The following is a 20,510-nucleotide window of genomic DNA, read 5'->3' on the forward strand; positions in this document are numbered from 1 at the left end:
GAGGCATTCATCATACATATCTAATCTACACTGGAATTTTTCAAGAAAGATAAGCTTAATTTTTAACAGCTTGATTCTTTTTTTTAGCAAATATTTATTGAGCCCCTATTATGTGCTGACAACTGGCCTGGACTCCTGGGATACAGCTATAAACCAGAGCAGTTTTTACGGAGCAAACAATCTGATACTGATTAAATTATCATGCTAATGAAAATAAAAACAAACTGATATGACATATCATAAAGAAAAACAACAGGAGAATAATGTCCTATGAGACCATAAAATAAAAACTTGACCTAGACTTGGGGAGCATGAATTAGGGAGGATTTCTAGGAGTGGGTGATGGTTTAGCTTAAAACCGAAGGAGGAACAGAGTATACTAGGCCCAGATAATGCAGCAAACATGAAGATACTGTGGGTGAAGCGAGCACGGCATGCCTGAGAACTTGATGGAAGACAAGCATGGCCAGAGAGTACACAGCACAGGCACAAGAGTAGGGGATGAAGTCAGAGAGACAGGCTCTGATCTATGCAGAGGCCTGCACGACAAGGCAATGATTCTGATCTTTTTCCTATGAGCAACAAGACAATGCTGAAAGGTTTTAAAGAGGAGGGTATCAAGATTCCCAATTTCAAAAATATCATTCTGGCTACAACATGAGGAGCAGATTAGAGGGGCCTATCACTGAAACAAAGAACATTTACAGGTAGAAGGTCAAGTATGGAGAGAAGGACCACAATGGGTTTTAAATGCCTTTAAGACATCTGAATAGAGATGTCAAAAAGGCAATCAGATATATAGGTCTAGAGGGCAAAGGTAAGGTCTTGGATATGACCCTGGATATGAAAGTCCCAGATGTACAGATTGTCTCTGAAATTATGGGCATGAAATCATGAATAAGATTGTTTTTGCAGAAAGTAAGTCCTCAGCTTGGAGGAAGTCCAACATGTAATGGCTAAAGGAAGACAAGCCTGCAAAAGAGCCTGAGGATGGCCAGAAAGGTAGAGAAAAACAAGGGAGAGTGGTGATGTGGAATTTGAGAAGAGAAAATACAAAAACAAGGACAACAGTATTGATGATATCAATCAGTTTTACTGAGTATGAGGAGAAGAAACAGGAACACAGACAATTCTCTCATGAAATTTGGATCTTAACTAAATTTGGTCCTTAGATGAATTTGGTTCAGTGCTACATGAAGAATACCTGCTTGCTTAAAGAAGACTTATTAGAAAAAGATTTAAGTTGGAAATGACCTGAAATATGCACAATTTCACACAAAATAGTTAGAAAAAGATCCAACTTAAAGTATATTTGAATCTCAGTGCAATAAATATGATTAATAGTCTAAATTACTGTGAATTTTACCACTTTTTAGTAGTGAACTATTTCTCATTACTAGAATGCAAATAAACTAAGCATAAAAAGATGACAAGTACGTTACCCAACCTGTTGCTGAAGGCGGTGTTTATCCTCTTCGAGCTGTTTGATTTTTAACCTTTCTAGTTCTACTTGGTGAATACATTCCTCTTTGGCCCTACGGATAGAGGCCTGCAGTTCTTGCAGGTTCCGTTGACGTTCTGATTGCAGTTCCTTTTTTTCTCTTTGAAGCTTAAAACAAAGGCATCTTTAAGAGGTTGGTTTATTACTAGCTGCGTTATATTATTCAATATTCCAATATCTTTCTATACACTCAAATGTTCAGGATATTTACAAATTTATTTTCATATCTTTTTTAGTTATTAGAGTTAATGTTCAAGTGTACCATTGTAAGTTTTCAATCATTGTTTAATATTATACACACACATAAAAATCCATAAATAATTTGTATAAATTCACTTGAAAACCCTAACCACTTAACATTTCCATTTGCATAAAACCTTTTTAAATGTGTAAGCAAATATGCCCAAGTTTCTTTTCTTCTTTTAGAAACTTCTGATTCTTGCCTAATCGCGTAGAATACAGCCTTAGTATTAGGAACAAATCTACACTATTAAGTTTAAACACTCTGACACATACTTTTCTACCTATTCTTAATATAATAAGATATGCTGAATAGCAGTTTGAATAGTAGTTTTGTCCATGTCTGAAAGACAATTTTCATGAAATATATAGAGCACAAAGTAATAAACAGTATGAATTTCATATATAGACTCTGTGAAATAAAGATATAGATGACATGCTAACTAATAACACCACTTTCTACCTCTTTGTAAATAATTATGTAAGACTCCCATAAATGGAGTGCCTCTAGTTCCAGTCTTTGGTGTCTCATTCTTATAAGCGGCCCTCCTGAATCCCTTCTCTCTCAGGACTATTTTGCACTTAACTTTTAAAATAGTATTTCTACTTTGCAATAAACCCCTCTATGCTGAAAAAAAAAAATATGATAGATGAATGAAATACCTCTGATTCCGCACTAGCAAGCTGCTGCTCTCGCTTCTCCATGTCAATTAGAGTTTTTTGAAGTTTTCCTTCTAGAATAGTATATTCAGCCACCTAAAATATAGTTTAAAAAAAAAAAAGTTATCTACCTTCTCCCAAACTTAAAACACACATAAATTCAAAAATATGTATCATTTCACTGAAACAGAGGACCTGAGAATGGAAAGTCACAAATTACATCTGCCAATTCAAAGAAAAAATGTGCTTTTATGAATTTGAGACTGGTGATGGCCATATTTCCTCCTCCTGGTCTTTCTTCTTCTCCAAGATAAACACAAATTTTAACTGTTATTCATATATTATGATTTCCACATCCTCTAGTATGTTAGACTTAATCTAAATTTACAGAGGATGGAAACAAAAGACTGTTAAATTTGAAACGCATATGTAGTGTAAGCAACTAAATAGCCAAGTGCAGAGTCCAGGGAAGAAGTCAGGGATGGGGGTGTGTGTGGTGGATGTCTTGGTGTATATAATGCCAAGAGAGTGAATGACATCATCAAAGGAGTGAGTATACAGAGAGAAGAAAAGATGATATTTGAAGACTGGGCTCTGGGACAAGCCAATAAAGCCGACATGAGGAGAATCTAGCATGAAAATTAGGAAAGAGAGACCAAGGAAGACAGCGGAACACAACAGTAGAAAAGTGTAGTTCAAAAAAAAAAGTATAGTCAAAGAAGCCAAGTAGAAGAAGTGTTTTAAAGACAGATAAACTGAGGAAGGACTGTTTGTTAAGACAAAAACTAACTTTCCTGGCGAGTGAGAAAATGAATTGACTAGGGAAAACAGTAGGATTGTGAGCAGCCATGAGGACATCTTAGCCCTTGAGGTCCTAAACCTCCTTAAAATCATCTCTTTACCACTCATCTTTTCTCCATAACCTTTCGCTACTATTAGTTCTTGGCTTTTATTTTTTATACATATTGCTTTCCTGGTCTCCTGGACTTTAGTTTCACATTTCTCTATTCTATCCAGTGTACTTCCATCAGAATTATTGTTATGAAATGAAAACCTAATTATTTTATATAAAAATCTTCATTTAAAAAAATTCTGATATTTCTACCTTTCTCAACCAGGGTTTATCATCTGAACCACAAAACACAGAAATGATTTAATTATTTTCTCCATCCTCTCCTAAAATGGTACATAACTACCATTTTAAATGCATAGGATAAAGTTAATTTATTACCAATAATGGATCCCTTAGGGTATTAAGGGCTTCATTCTCTCAGGAAGTCCTGGCTAAAAAAAAGCCTACAGTATCTAGTCTAAACTCTACATAATGGATTTACGAGATCATTTATTCTCCAAGGTATCAACCTCTCTTACCTTATTTCTTGAGGCACACTCTTTCCTCCCCTCTTCCAACATCAAACTGTATATAATTTTCTTAATGCAGAGTCTATTTCAAACTTCTTTGCCTTTTGCTCAAGGGTCTGTGTCTGGAATACCCTTTGAGTCTACCTGGCAATATCCACTAACCTTCACCAAAGTGAAAGCATGATCTTATCTACAGAACACTTCCTCATGCTCCCTTATGTAGAACTGATGTCTTCCTTCTCTGTGGGTAATGACTATCTTCAGCTATCTGATGGGCAGTCGTATGTAAGACAGAGTATATCTCAGTTGCTCCAGAGGGCAGAACAAGAACCACGTATATATTTACCCCTTCAGGTAAATTTTCAAAATATGAAAGAAGTTATACATCGTTTTTTAAGAAAAATCAGGTAAATAAAATAAAAATAAACAGAAAAGGCTCACATATAATTGACATTTAAAAAATACTGAAGTGAGAGTCTCAGAGTATTTAGCTTTAAAATATTTCATCATACTGAAAAACAAATGTATTTTTTCTCACTACTGACTTGATTTTATAGTGGTTGATAGAAAAACTGATCCCATGCAAGATAGGATACTTTAAGATAAATGAATTAAAGTATTTTGTCTCAAAAACACACTTAGGTTGAAAGAAAATGGCAAATCTCAATCTCAAATCAACCTTTATCATAAGACTAATTTGAATAAACAGCACAATCACTTATTAGGTAGGCATCACATTGTTTTCTGACTGGAGTTATTAACTAGCCAGGAACTCATCATTTCAGGCTGAAAGGGTAGAAGCTGTATAAATGGAAACCAATTATAAATTTCAACTGAAAAGATCATTATTACCAAAATGACAATAAACCAAAAATTACTTGGTGAGTTTTCACAGAAAGTTTATGGCATAAATTGAATTTGTCACAGTTCTAGTAATTTTATTAACTTTTCAAGTATTTCCTGATTTGAATTTTGCAGACCTCAATACTAAAATACTCTTCAAAGCAATGAAGAAAAACGGTTCAAGGATAAACTCATCTTGTCTTGAAGGCTAGGTTAAAAATTTTAAAAATTAAAATGATATTTTCCAGCTCCCCCAGATTCAATGAATATCTAATAGGTGAGGTCTGTAAATATTACTTAATATAAAACTCACTCTTAAATAACAGGATAACTAGTATAATGTTAAAATGTATGTCATGGCTTCTAATTATTGTAATTTTGGTTATCTGAACTTTTCTAAAGAATAGAGACTTTGAAATACTCTTATTTTTGTCTTTCAGCTTTTTTAAAAGTTCACTGGTTATTCAAGATTTTAATGGTGAGAATTAAGTTAGAAAAAGCTGATATGGTTATTTTAAAATCAAAGGCCTGTGTACTTCTGTTTCCACCCATAAAAGACAAATGGCCCTCCTCTATAAACACAAACATTTATGAAACAACTGTTTTTAGACATTGGGCAACAGGCAGCACAGGACGATGATCCCTAAAAGGTGGAAAATAAATGAGGCAACCCCTACAATATATCTAGCTTACTGCCTGAAGACTGTACCTCAAGGAAGGGGAACCCAAACAGACACTAGCACTCTTGCTGAGCTGGGAAAACAGAATGGAGACCAGAGAGGCTGAGGCAACTAGAGTTGACGAGAGGAGGGGGTTAGAGAGAGAAGGAGCACTGGAGACCTGTAGAGCCATCCCTTCAAATCTGAAGCTGAATACTGATTAACCACTAATAAGAGTATTTCTAAAGTCCTAAAAGTATTAATAAAATATTTGAAGAAAGTCTGTTAGGGTTTTTTTATTTAATAACTTGAGTGTAAATGGATAAATATGAAGCTTTTGCTTCAAGAATAAAATCAGATGGTCTCATGTTATCATTTTAAAAAATGTAATTTATTTCGTAATTCTTAAAAATAGCTTAAACGTTTGAGGCATTTTATAAACTTACAGATTATAATATGTAGTTTTATATGTATTGAAATGTGCTTTTATTTCTTTTTTATACATCAGCAGGGTTTTTCTCTATTCATTTTTGTATATTCATATACACACACACACATTTTTTTTTTTTAAGAGATGGGGGTCTCACTATGTTGTCCAGGCTGGTCTCAACCTCCTGGCCTCAAGCAATCCTCCTTCAGTGCTGGGATTACAGGTGTGAGCAACCATACCTGGCCTATATTATATATTTTTTTGAATAGGTAATACATTTGCATATTCCAAAAGCACGAAATTCAGTGAAACGCCTCCCTTCTATCCAGAGCCACTATTCACTTCTTCCATGCCAACATATCATCACTATAATTAGTTATTCCTTCCAGAGACTGTCTTTAATGCAAATACAAGGTACTATCATTAATATTCTTCCTTTTCTTCCTCACTTTTACACAAGTTATTACCTTTTTCTTTACTAGTGATTCTCTTTCTCGGTCCCTTTTCTTCCATTCCTCTGCAAGAGCTTGCATATGAGCCAGTTCTTTCTGCTTCAGCTACAAAAGGAAGAAAAATAAAGTTGCCAAGAAACCCCAAATATGTCAAATAAATGAATCAGTTGTCAGTTAAAGAACCGATGCTGATCACTAATATGATTTTTTCAGGCATTCTTTTTTATTCTAAAAAAAAAAAAAAAGAAAAAAAAGGTGGATGCCTGAGGCAAATAATACCCATTTGAGTTCACTTCAGGCAAGTATAAAACTAACAGTGGGTTGTGCTTTCTAACTCTTGTTTGGAAACTAATGATGCAAGGTTCCAGGAGGGTATGCCAAATGAGGACATGAAATTTAAAGAGTAACTTCCTAATTTTACCCAATAATTGTGAACAAAGTTTATAGAATCCTGAGTGGCTTCTGCCAAGTTGCCACATTTCAGGTATTCTTTGATTCTCAGATTTTTTTTTTAAGTAAAGCATTGTTGACATTCAAAGAAACTCGATAAGGTACTTACAGAACATAGAGATTAAACCTTGCTATGGAGAAGGAAAATTATACAGAGTAGACAAAACACATTTTTTAAAGTAACATTTAAAAAGTAACCTGATTTTCAAATATATCTTCTTGCATCTCCTTCCACATTTCTAGCTCAAGTGCTGCTTTGTATTCTAAGGTTTCACGAGGCTCTGTCTGGATCTCTGAAGGACAAGGTGCTGGAGGAAGAGAAGATGGCTTTTGTTGTACGGCAGATACACCCTAAGAGATGAACCAAAAAGTACATTTAAACACTCACACACATATGCACATTAGATTCCTTTTAAAAAATAATTTGATAACATTCAATTATATTCACCTGAGATGACTCAGAGATAAAAATCTCATGCATTTTTACTAGTCCGTAATCTTCTAGAGTCACTGTGTAAGAAAGATCTGCTATCCTGTTATTTGATCTACAAATAAAATAAGAAATACCTTAAAATTCACAGAAATACTTTTACATTATTTTTCCTTTTATTTCCCCAGTACTTTAGCAATGGGGAGTAAGCAACATTTTCTGCACCTAACTATTGTTTTTGAAACTGCAGCAACTTCCATATATATAAATTGATCATCACAAACACCCTGCTAAATACATGCATACATTTACTACAAAATGAGCCCTATAAGAGCTGTAAAAGGTATAAAGGTGAAATTTAAAATGTTACTGCCCACAGGTAATTATTGCTAGCATGTAGTTTATTTCCTTCCTGTTTTATTTATATATAGATATACATGCACACATGCATGTTGACTTCATACAGTTTTGTCTTGTTTTCCTATTTGCATCAGGGGCATTTTCTTACATCATAACATTAATTTAAAAATGTGATTTTTTTTTTTACTCCCTGTAAAATATACAAATGAATTTATGTAGTAAAATATACTTAACAAATCCCCTACTCTTGATTATATTGGTTATTCTGAATTCTTTTTTCTACTTTTCCTGGGAGGTACATACTCATACATATTTTACTAGATATAAGCAATGCCTCTAGGCATAACTGGCATATAAGCAATGCTTCTAGGATAATTATATGTTAGTATGATCATAATGAGCACCTCTTTGTATCATACAAATGCATGCAGCATTTGTCATTAACCAAATGAAAACAAGATAAAATATTAGAAGAAAATAAAATACTAGCAATACAAAACCATGGTTTTGTCTAAATCAAATATACTCTGGTCAAACAAAACTTGAATGAATGGTTCTCACACAATTAGAACTCTTAATTAACCAACTTTTGCATTTTCTTCTTCTAATCTCACAGATTTCAAAAGAAATGAATAAAGTTAAATGAAGCATTACTATATCTGACAGAAACTCGAGAGAGTATCTAAGGTTCTCAGTTAAGTAAATCTCCTAAAACTTTCTGTCTACAAAGTAGGGCAATAAAAGTTAATATTCATAACAAACGGGCAGCATTAAAATAGCTTCAATTCAATAATAGGAGTTGAAACAAAATGGCTATGAATGATGAGGAATAAGGAAAGATACTTTTAGAGCTAAAATTTCACTAAGCCTTATTTCTATCTTTTTTTTAGTCTTTAACGATAAAGGGCATATGATATATAAAGTTAAGTTAAATTTTAAATTTTTATTGTTAATTTTAAAAAGGTAATTCAACATACATTTTACTGTATTTAAAATATGTTAAAAAAAAAAAAAACTCAAGTTTTTCTTTGTGGCAATGAAGTTCAGGGAAAAACACCAATAATTATTTTAAAAATTGCCTCTGACTGCCAAATAGCTATAATGTCCTCAGACTTTTGATTTGGGGTACGAGTAAAATATTTTAAGTGGAAAAACAGTCTCAGCCATTCCCAATGCAAAATAATATAAAATACTTTATAAAGTTTAACCTCAAATTACAAAATAAAAAAATAGATCCTGCATTTGAAATTCTCAAGCTAGAGAGAGGAAGGAAAATAATTAGCCATCTGAATATTACAATACCATGGTAACATAGACTCTTGACTTTTGTGAGGTGAAATCGGTATCAGAAAGCTGAAGGGCAAAGAGCGGTATAGCTGCCACAGGTCAGAGAAGATCAGAAAAAAGACGTATGAAAGGGTGAAGTGGTGGATCAGAAAAAAGAGGTTATGAAAGGGTGAAGTGGTGGCTGACTAATCAAAATCATTCCATGAATTGAAACGCAAAGCAAAGACCAATTCTGTGAAATGCATTACCCTTGTGCTGCTATAACAGGCACACTTTCACTGTAAGTTTGACGCCAACACTGTTCACCATTAGAACCTAAAAAACGAGTTTTTTCTGAAGACAAGATGTTAGAAAGCTGGATTCTCGCAATTCCCAGAAGTAAATCTTTACTCATTTTATCCTTGTGCCATAGTTCAACCAGTAATGGAATCCTAAGGAAGAGAGAAACATGTGTTCATACCTATCAACTCTGACCTAAAGTCTTTTCTGAACTAAATTCTTTGAATTCCCTTATGGAATCAAAGATGTTTTTTGTTACCTGGAATGTCATCTAACACAATTGTTAGACTGAATGCTAAATTTCACAGGTACCAAATATGAAATGATGTTTCCATCAATGATGAACCTCATATACAATGATGGTCCCATAAGATTATATCATGTTTTTCCTGTATCTTTTCTGTTTAGATACACAAATACTTACCTTTGTCCAACTGCCTACAGTATTCAGTACAGTCACATGCTGTGCAGGTTAGCAGTCTAGAAGCAATAGGCTATTCCATCCAGCTTAGGTGCACAGTAGGCTATACCATCTAAGTTTGTTTAAGTACATTCTACAATGTTCACACAACAATAGAATTATCTAATAATGCATTTCTCATAATGTATCCCTATCTTTAAGTAGTTCATGACTATACTGTATTTATTTGTTTTTTTTGAGACAGGGTCTTGCTCTGCCACTCAGGCTGCTGTGCAATGGCATAATCACAACTCACTACAGCCTCAACCTCCTGGGCTCAAGTCAAGTGATCCTCCCATTTTAGCCCCCTGAGTAGCTGGGACTGCAGGTGCATACCACCATGCTGGCTAATTTTTGTATTTTTTGTAGAGACAGGGTTTCGCCATTTTGCCCAGGCTAGTCTAAAAGTCCTGGGCTCAAAGCAATCTGCTCACGTTGGCTTCCCAAAGTGCTGGGATTACAGGTGTGAGCCACCATGCCAGGCCTACTATTATATTTTTTGTACCACTTTCTATGCAATAAAAACCTTCAAATGCTGTAATTCCCACAAATGGTTAGATTTCAGTTACCCTTCATTCTTTTTAAAATAATGTATAAATTTGAATTGTGATACTCTGAGAAAGTAAAAGGTGTTTCGCAGATCTCAGATTTTTTCATGAATCCATTTCAGATAGTCAGATTAACATCTCTAGTTCTAGGTTTAAAAAAACAGAAAAAGCAAATTTTTTCATTCAGTGAATCAACAATAAAAAGTAAATATTTAGTTCTTAGCTTTTTATCTTCCCATATTATATTAGAAGGCAAGACCACTTTTCAAAGGTCCCTCATTACATATAGTTTGTTTTAACAAAGTTAAAATATCTAAATTCAGGTAAATAAGATAGGAGAATCCAAAAACAGCCTTTATAATAAACCATGCAAAACCCTGTAGCAGATGCACAAATGTCATACACATCATTAGCAAATTTGTTTCTTGATCCTCAAATGCACAAACTGCTATGGATTTAAACCTATAGGAATTCCTTTTTAATAAAATACAAATTTTCAAGAATTGACTTAAAGTAATTAATATCATACATACACTGTATGCATTACCTTAAGAAGGTATCTTGCAGCTGATGAGGCATAGTTGCAAAATCAAATGCACAGTAAGATTGGGGAAGAAAAACTTCCATGTTTTTCCGAACTTCTACAGGAGGATTAGTCATAATAGGAGCTGCACTTCCAAAGAATGGATATGAGTACCTAGAATTTAAAAAAAAAAAAAGTCTTGTGATATGGTTTACAGATGAGATTTAGTCCGTTTTTTAGAAAAAAGTATAATATGAATATTATGAGCAAATACAACTTTTTAATGGAAACATGGTAGAAATAGCAATCTGCCATCTGTGTAAGAAGTTCCTTGAGGGCACATGTCCTACCTTTTTTATCTCTGCATTCCCAGGGAAACAGGCAGTTTCTGCCATACATAAATATTCAAGAAATGCTTCCTAAATTTATTTGTAAACCTAGTTTCTTTTATACAATAGTATCCTTATTTTTACAGGATAAAAAGCCCTTAGTCAACTCCAAAAGGATGCATTCATGGTAATCTGGTAATTATGGTAATCTTGCAAGGATGCAAACAATTCAAATGTATTATGGATGAATCAGAGAGTGACATAACAACACTGTTTCTCCCTTTCATCACAAAGCCATGCTAGATTAAATGGAAGAATGCCTGACTACTGCTGAACTTAATTTGTATTTAAAGCCAAATATAAAGATATTATAATGCTCATTTAAATTTAATCCTGTACCTTGTTATTCATATGTGAGAACTAAAATTTAAACACTATTAGTAAAAACTGCTTTCCAACAGGAAGAATTCTATGTAGTCACCCAATTCCTATATAATTACATATCCATTTAAATCAAGTCATCTCCGAGGAAGTTAAATGCCCTAGTTTCAACTCCCTATGCTTACCACCACACTACAGGATTTAGTGACTAAAAGAAAAATAAATAAAGGAAGTCATGCAGATGAGAAATTTTTCAAATACCAGTGTTACCTAACCAATTCCATGACACAGGTTGCAAACTACAATTTCATACCAATACAGAGCATGGTATGAAAATTTATCAAACAGAACAAGTTAAATGGCCAGCATTTTTAAAGTGCCTTAAAATGATTCAAAGACAGAACTATTAGTCCATATCAAATGAATTCTATGAAGAGTGTCAAGTGGACTGTAACAACTTATTTCCTCAACTTTTGCAAATGCTAATGCTTGTTCCAAAGAAATTTATGAGGAGATGCTAACTACCCCAAACTAAATACATTATGGTATTATATTTAATTTATATCTCGGGCACAAAAGACTATAAAAATGTAACATCATTAAAAACAAATTATTGTGTAAAACTACAGAACTGACATATATTATATAAAATTCTTAATATAGAACAATGTAGACACATTCCACTTAACAGCTGATTAAGTACGGTGTTTAGATTCATAGCTATGAAATGTAGGTACTAGGAATATGAGCTCCCATTATAATACAGTTTTATAGAAAAATCAGACAATACACTACCATTATTTTAACCAGTAATAGCTTTTTCCAGAAAAAAAGCACTTTTGAAGTTTAAGAGGCATTGTACTTTATATGGCATATTATGTATGTTTATCAAAATACATATATGTATATTACTTAGAATAAATTATTATAAATGCCTACAATTATTATACCAGAATAATAAGACAGTTACCTCTCCTACTACTATGCTACCCTTGTTTGAATTTATAATCATTAGGATATAGCCTTACCCCCTTTTAGTCCACTGATTTAACAAATGTTACAACTTCTTTGGTGACATTTCTCTCTCTGCAATTCCCCAAACACAGGAAAGTCCTTTCTCTTCAGAAAATAATACTTTGAAACAAAATCAAATCACACCTTAATATACAGTTGATTGGAAAACCAATCTCCAAGGCATGTATACTCCTTAAGTCTATTGAAAAGCAAAAATGATGTGATGTTGCTGGTACAGCAATCTTCTGTCCTGAAGCTACTTCTGAAGCATTGGATGTAGTCACTGGCTGGGCCAGTGAAGCAGGTACAGAAGAACTGGCTAAAATGAACATAAAATAAGACAAAATAATCACACTTGCTAACAGTTTCTCTTAAATTGTACAGACAGTTTAAGGCTATCATCTCATTTACCTTTAAGCAGGAATTGGGCTATTTTGTCTCATGAACATATGAATTGAGGTATAAGTATCTTAAAAGTAACTCACACAAAATAACCCAGGTTTCAATTTCCATTCTAGAATTGTGTGAAAAAAGAGCTTACTCTCAATACATACAGAAAACGTACAGAACCAATAGAGAAATATACATGACTGCAGCCTAGCAGGCACTAACTTATTTCCAAGAGGCACATAACTCAACATTTGAAGGGTTGTATATGAGACTTACTGAGATATAATGACATCACCTTTTTAAAGTAATTTTGGTTATTTTAGGCATATTTAAAATAACAGAAAACTAAAACTTAAAAAGACAGATATCTAGTCCAACCCTATTAGAGATCAGATAGTTAGTGGCCTAAGTCACACAGCTACTCAGTGACAGAGATGTAACTTACAGCAAAGACATCTAACTCCTAATCCACTACTAGTTACTTACACTACTAACTGCAATGGATGGAAAAATTTTATTAAATTAGATAAACATGCATTCTCAGACTCTCTTAACTTTAGGATCAAAAATGGTTATTATGAGTTTACTAGAAGAGGCAGTTAATTACTGTTTTCTCCAAACTTCAAGATATTTAAGAATCTAATCATTTAAAAAATCTATTTGCAAAAACTATACTATTTAATGTCTATTGAATAGGATATTTCCAGTGTACAAATAAAATAAAAAAATTCTCTTACCTTAATTTAGCGAATTATATTTTGAAGTTAGATAGATTGCAATGACTTTGCATTGAAATTTTTTACATTTCCACACATTATTGTTTTGTTTTTTGTTTTGAGATGGAGTTCCGCTCTTGTTGCCCACGCTGGAGTGCAATGGTGCGATCTTGGCTCACCACAACCTCCACCTCCTGGGTTCAAGCAATTCTCCTGCCTCAGCCTCCCGAGTAGCTGGGATTACAGGCATGCACCACCATGCCCGGCTAATTTTGTATTTTTAGTAGAGATGGGATTTCTCTACATCGGTCAGACTGGTCTTGAATGCCCAACCTCAGGTGATCCACCTGCCTCGGCCTCCCAAAGTGCTGGGATTAGAGGCATGAGCCATTGTGCCCAGCCTTATTGGTTCTTAACAAACCCACAATTTTTACTCATAACTCATGAAAGTTCTCATTTTTTAGATGGCTGCAAAATGCAGTACCTCAAAGATCTGTAAACAAACAAAAATCCTTACCTTTTGGATTTGGTTTGGTGTCCTTATCATACTGTAAACTTTCCACTTCACTTTCTGTTGCATCATCTTTTGTTGGAGGTGACTGGTTGTGAGATGGAACAGGGGACATTCTTGGTGATTTTGGCCCAGTAAGTGTCGTCTCCTTTGTGGGGGTTAAAACTTTCTTCTTTGAATGCTCTGGCTCATGTTCATTCTGGGTCTTTAATTCAATTAAAGACTGAAAACAATTTTTAAATAAAGTATAATTTGCAAAGAACTTTCCTTCATAATTAAGCAAAAAACTTGGCGTTGTTTTTTTAAAAATATAAGCTTCCTTTCCCAGTTTGGATATTCCTAGTCTATTTTTCTTCATAATTTGCAAATTTCCTTATAGCATCTAGGACCAGAAAAAGGAAGATGAACAGAGGAAATATGATATCCAGAGCTGAATACCAAAATGCATCCTAATGGGTAAGAAGGGATATTTGAGAAAAGTAGTCAGGCATAGGTGTCCCTGGGAATGGTTATTCCTACCAAGGCAGTACAATGGAGAACTATACTCCTAAAGAGAAAAAATACATGTCTAGTATGACTTTCTTTCTCTCCTTTACTCCACTCCCCACTAAAAATATATGTATATGCATCTTTTAAACACTCATTTCGGTTCTTCTATCTTTAATTCACAACCTGCATACAGATCAGCTTTTTGAAAGAACAAGATAAAGTTGATTCTGGGAATAGATACAATAAAAAAAAATACACAGTCAAATAAATAATCATCTGTGTCATGAAAGCTGACTAAAGAGTATGAGGACTACAAAGCACTAAGGAACCAAGGATTTTATTTTGGCTCAGGTTGTGTTAACCAAAAAGATACCAGTAATGCAGATTCCCAGAAACTAGGTCTAAAAATGTTCTCTTTCACTGGAGTTCCTTTTCTGGAGTTGGGGGTGGGGGAGACCACTACACGAAAAGACTGTCTCAAAGGCTAAGAGGGCTCTGGGTAGGATCACTTAGAAACCACAACAGAAGTCACAGCACTTTTCAGAAAGGCCTTTTCAGAAAGGGTATCATATAACAAAGGTCACAAATTAAGATTAATAAATATATCCTTATGAAGGTAACTCTTCTGAAATTCAACTTTTGCAAGTAATCATGAGTGGGACTAGTGAAGCCGGGGGAATGAAGGAGGGCCACTACTTGCCTGGGAGTCTATGCCTTCTCTCTGCAGAGCCACAGACACTCCCACAGTTGGGGCTAGCTCCACAGGAATAGGTGCAAGCTTTTGTTTGGCTCTGTTTGGAGGGTCAAGGGTAAAAGCACCTTCGACTGTGACTGGGTGCTGGTTGATTTCTGTACTGCCCTTTTTAAGTAATCCAGTTAAAGGTATTTCTGTACTTCCAAGTGACTGGTCTCCACAGCAGAGATGAATCTAATATGAAAGGGAAAAAACAAAATAGGGCTTTATAGTTTCTCCTTTCTCCTAAACATCATAAACTTAATAAGAAGTTGTAAAATGATTCACGGAAAGAAAATATAATGCAGGTTATACCTTATTGACCTGAAGTGACTAAGTAATGAATTCTCACACATAACTGTTAAAACTGGTGATAAAACACAAAGTTTACTAAAAACTCAATAATAGCTATTACCTTTTTCGTTTCTTCTTTCGGTATTACATAATCATGTTATTGCTTCTTTTTCTGTCTCTTTGGTGAGCTACTTTAATATTTTGCTATGCAAAGTGTATAACAAAATAACTAATCCATGAATTTAAACAAAAAAACAAAGAAATACCTCAACATTTTTCTATTTCCATTTTACCATTAATTTAAACACAGTTTCAAAAAATAAGTCAGTGGATCAATCCTGATTTGGAATTTAAAAACCTCAAACAGTTTTGTTTTTTTCATCCATAAGATATCTTGAGAACTTCTCTTTTCTTGCTTTTCAAACCTCATATTAAAAAGAGTGCTTAACAGTAAATAAAAGAATATCTCTGGAGTGGAATATACTGTTAATCACTGATAGCTAATTAAAAGTTCAGTATTACCACCTTTGACAAGTACAAAAAAAAAAGACTGTTCCAGATAAATGTTATATAACTTGTTTTCCCTTACTATATTGAAGCCTTAGCAAACTTAGTATTTTAATGAATAATAAATAAGCAATCATGCTGTAAAACATATTTAGCTCTAATATCATCAGTGAAAGAGTTAAGAGAGACCTGTGACTTAGTCTCAAAGTTACTATATTAAGGTGTAACATTTTTACGGGCTGGAAAAAAAAGTATTTTTTTATGACGTAAATGTCCTCCATTAGAAACTAATAATCAGTACTTTTGGTAAGGACTGATATGTTAGATACAGAATAAAATTCAAACTGCTTTTTCCTGCATGTCATCATTTTATATAGTCTTCAGTTTTCTAAATATCTTGGGTTTAGTAGAACCATCTCTAAAATTTAGTTCTACTAAAATTTCCTAACGCTTCTTCTCACCTCCTGTCCATTACTTTATTTTAAACGAACGAGTATCTAACCATATATAACACCACCCTATTTCAGTTTGATCAAAAGGAAGTGTCATAAAAGACAGAAGAGTAATGTTTACTAGGTAAGGTTAACTCAACTTTTTTCTGAGACAGAGTCTTGCTGTGCTGCCCAGGCTGGAGTACAGTGGTGTGATCATAGCTGACTACAGTTTCCAACTCCTAGGCTCAAGCAATCCTTTCACCTCACCCTCCTGAGTAGCTAAGATTACAGGCACACACCACTGTGTCTAAGTAATTTTTTATTTTTTGTAGAAACAGGGTCTTGCTATGTTGCCCAGGCTATTCTTGAACTCCTGGACTCAAGTGATCCTCCCATCTTAGCCTCTCAAAGTGCTGGAATTATAGGTGTGAGCTATCATGCTCCGCCAATGTTTGCTTTTAAATGGAGTCCAATTCAAAGAGTTCATAAAAAATATTCAACTCAAGGGCAGATTTTAGAAAGCTGTCTTACCTCACTTCTTTTAACAGCAGTAAGGCATATATATTTTGAAATCGAGACTCTGATCTGTGTGCCTACACCTAGTATCTCCACTAACAATAATGAAACCTTGCCCATGCCCGCTACTCTAGGCTCCAGGTATAATTTTTTTTATTGCAAAGGACTGATAACTGATATACCTCTTTTCTCAATTCCTGGAAAAAGAGGTGTTATCTCATAAAATTCTGAAGTAATTATAATGCCAACAACTTCATGACTCAGGATAGTACCTAAAAAAATTAGAAGATGTGGCAGAAAGATAACCTCTACTACTGAAATAGGATTAAGTTTAGGTACTAAACTCTCGTTTAGTTTAGGTACTAAATTAATGCTTAAAAGACCACCTCCAGTTAAAAACGATTTGCTGCAATACTCACCTGTAGTTTAGACTGAAGAGCCAGGTAAACACGAAGAATTTCTACACTGCTACGGATGCGAACTGATGCTCTCTCTGGCTCAAAGTTTGGGTTGATTAAATCATTGAAGGGTTCATTTGTAACATCATTTCCCAGTAAAGAGTAGTAAAAGAAAAACTCAGGCTGTCTTTCTGGAAGTTTCATGGTACATGGAATTAACTAAACATTTCAGGAAAAAGGAAAACAGTGTTACTTTCTAAACTACTAAACATGCTTAGTGTATCTAATGCATTCCAAAAATATTTGCTAAAATGTTTATTTTTTTTATTTGATGTCTTAACCCCTCAAATAAAATTTCTGAATTTCTGCCAAATTACTACCAAATTACTAATTTTTTTAAAAAAGGGTTGTCTTAGAAAAGCAGAGTCTAAAAGACTTTATAGATTTATGTTGCTTTAAAGTTTTCATTGCATTCAACTGGTCCATGAAAGAATATGTGAAAGTTCTACTTAGAAGAAAGAGATTAAATATTTCAAACTGAGCTTTCCTTATTTTCACATATTTTATTTCATCTCATACTTCTCAGCCATCAGAGGCTCTATGTTATGAATGAGAAAAGCTTTTAAAGAAATTTAATCCAGGCTATTTAATATATAACATCTTAGTTGAGGTCTCTGATAAAGTTTTTAACTATTCTGTCAAAATTTAGAGGCCTATGAAAATAACACCAAAAAAATACCTTTTGAACTATGAGTGTTACTTTTCAGAGTTGCTAGTTTCATGGCCACATATGACTAAGAGATGAGATTCTTGTCCTACAAAATATAAAATATTTTCTAACAGACCTTTAATGTTCACTAGCATACTGTTAAACAATAAGCTATAAGCATTTAATGTGTTCATCAATAGGAGATGGCTTACATATAATTATCATACACCATGGCTGCTAAATAATAAGACATTAACATGAAAGTTATCTAAGACAGCAGTCCCTAACCATTTTGGCACCAGGGACTGGTTTCATGGAAGATAATTTTTCCACAAACAGGAGGGTATAGGGGGAATAGTTACAAGAGGAAACTGTTCTACCTCAGATCATTAGGCATTAGATTCTCATAAGGACCATGCAACCTAGATCCCTTGCATGTGTAGTTCACAATAAGGTTCGTGCTCCTATGAAAATCTAATGCCATCACTGATCTGACAGGAGGCAGAGCTCAGGCCGTAATGCTCACTAGCCGCTGCTGCCGCTCACCTCCTGCCGTGTAGCCCGGTTCCTAACAGGCCACAAACCTGTACCAGTCCGCAGCCTGAGGGTTGAGGATCCCTCTCTAAGATATACTGTTGGTTTAAAAAAATTGCAGGATAGTTTGTATAGTTTGTGAAAATAAAAGTACTAACCACTTAGATTACAATAGCACAGTACCAGACACATAATAAATGTAAGTTATTTTAATCCTGCCCTTTAAAATGTATTCATGTTTAAGTGAGGAGATTTTAATCATGTGGACCTACACACACATTGAGAGGAGCACCTATGCACTTATAATTGTTACGATCACAAATTCTGGAGTCAGATCCCAAACCCTAACTCTAGTTCCATCAGTAACTCACTGTGAAATTTTAGAAAAATTACTTAATCACTGTGTGTATGCACTTGTTTTAGGGTTGTTGGAAGGATTAAAAGAGATACATAGTCGCTGCTACAACAATGCCTAGCACACAGTTAGCTGTTGTTATGTGAAAATGGAAAATACCTAGGGAAGAACACACTAACCATTACAGTGATTACTCTGGAGGGGTTTAGAGAAGATTTTCATTTTTTTACTTTCTTTCATAATCATAAAGCAATAAAAACATTAATAAAGATCCTTATATATTTCACAGTACATTTAATTCTAAATTATTCCCATTATGGGGAGAAATTCTTTAAAAATTCTTTATTATCCTGATATTTAGAGACTATTTTTCTCCTACTCTCAACTTTCAATATTTAAGAAAAGAAGGAAGCAAGACTGTCACTAGCCGGTCTTCCTGCTCCAAACTCAATCCTCCATTCTACTAAAACTTTATAGTAACATGTGCTAAGTCAATGATTTGCATCTGAAAAGGTTTGTAAATTTGTTTATTGCTTGATGCTTTCTTAAGTTGAGAGGAAAAAACTAAACAGCTAATTTCATCCCAAACATAAACAATACAATCATTAAGCAGCAACACCCACCACACATACTCTCCTGCCCCCAGTCCCTGGAAATCACAAATCTGCTTGTAGGAATTTTTGCCTATTATGGATGATTCATATAAATGGAACCACACAATATGCGGACTTTTGTGTCTGGATTCTTTCATTTAGCATGTTTCCAACATTCCTTTATGTTGTGGCATGTATCAGTACTTCATTCCTTTTTTTTTTTTTTTTTGAGACAGAGTCTCGCACTATCACCCAGGCTTGAGTGCAGTGGTGTGATCTCGGCTCACTGCAAGCTCCGCTTCCTAGGTTCATGCCATTCTCCTGCCTCAGCCTCCCGAGTAGCTGGGACTACAGGCACCCGCCACCACACCCGACTAATTTTTTTGCATTTTTAGTAGAGACGGGGTTTCACCATGTTAGCCAGGATGGTCTCGATCACCTGACCTCGTGATCTGCCCTCCTCGGCCTCCCAAAGTGCTGGGATTACAGGCGTGAGCCACTGTGCCCGGCCTTCATTCCTTTTTACTATAAAGATGGGGGTCTCGCTATGTTGCCCCGGCCAGTCTTGAACTGCTGAGACTCAAGGGATCCTCTTGCCTCAGACTTCCAAGTAGCTAAGATTACAGGTGTGTGCCATACCACCCACAGGGAGTACTTTGATAGCTAAATTGTATTTAATTGTATAGATATGCCAAAGTTTGTTTATCCATTCATCTATTGAGGGCATCTGGGTAGCTTTCACCTTTTGGCTATCATAGATAGTATTGCTATAAACACTCACATACAAATTTTTATTTGAACACCTGTTTCCAATAGTTTTGGGTATATATCTAGGAGTAGTATTGCTGATCATGTGGCAATTCTGTTTAACATTCTGAGGAATCTATCAGGCTTAATTTTTTACAGAGATAGTAAACAGTTTGCCAGACATTAACCTGTGTTGTTTTTTTAAAAACTAAAATGAAATAGTAATTTGTCCCAGTAATTCACCTGTATCACCAAGAACTGTATTATATTGGTTTTTAAAAGTTATGAACTCAATAGGTCAATTACCCACAGGAAACTTTACCATACAAATGTAGCTTCTCACAAACAACACGGTAGGCACCTTACTAACATTAAG

The 20,510-nt window shown here is 34.5% G+C and overlaps 1 protein-coding gene across 4 annotated transcripts in view; it reads right to left on the minus strand.

The window, feature by feature from the left end:
- Positions 1-20,510, minus strand: part of CEP120 (centrosomal protein 120) — an 85,071-nt gene that overhangs the window by 29,399 nt on the left and 35,162 nt on the right. For 3 of the 4 annotated variants that reach the window (XM_055298976.2, XM_055298978.1, XM_055298979.2), the window contains exons 6-16: positions 17,218-17,415; positions 15,015-15,242; positions 13,832-14,048; positions 12,353-12,527; positions 10,509-10,658; positions 8,923-9,105; positions 7,046-7,142; positions 6,796-6,948; positions 6,163-6,252; positions 2,405-2,497; positions 1,448-1,609 (exon numbers count right to left, since the gene is read on the minus strand). In XM_055298976.2, the coding sequence (XP_055154951.1) occupies positions 1,448-1,609; positions 2,405-2,497; positions 6,163-6,252; positions 6,796-6,948; positions 7,046-7,142; positions 8,923-9,105; positions 10,509-10,658; positions 12,353-12,527; positions 13,832-14,048; positions 15,015-15,242; positions 17,218-17,415 (1,746 nt within the window). The remainder of the gene's footprint in view (positions 1-1,447; positions 1,610-2,404; positions 2,498-6,162; positions 6,253-6,795; positions 6,949-7,045; positions 7,143-8,922; positions 9,106-10,508; positions 10,659-12,352; positions 12,528-13,831; positions 14,049-15,014; positions 15,243-17,217; positions 17,416-20,510) is intronic. The other variant, XM_055298977.1, reaches the window with a different exon arrangement.

The sequence above is a fragment of the Symphalangus syndactylus genome, chromosome 11 (genome assembly GCF_028878055.3).
Source record: "Symphalangus syndactylus isolate Jambi chromosome 11, NHGRI_mSymSyn1-v2.1_pri, whole genome shotgun sequence".
Classification (NCBI taxonomy): Eukaryota; Metazoa; Chordata; class Mammalia; order Primates; family Hylobatidae; genus Symphalangus; species Symphalangus syndactylus.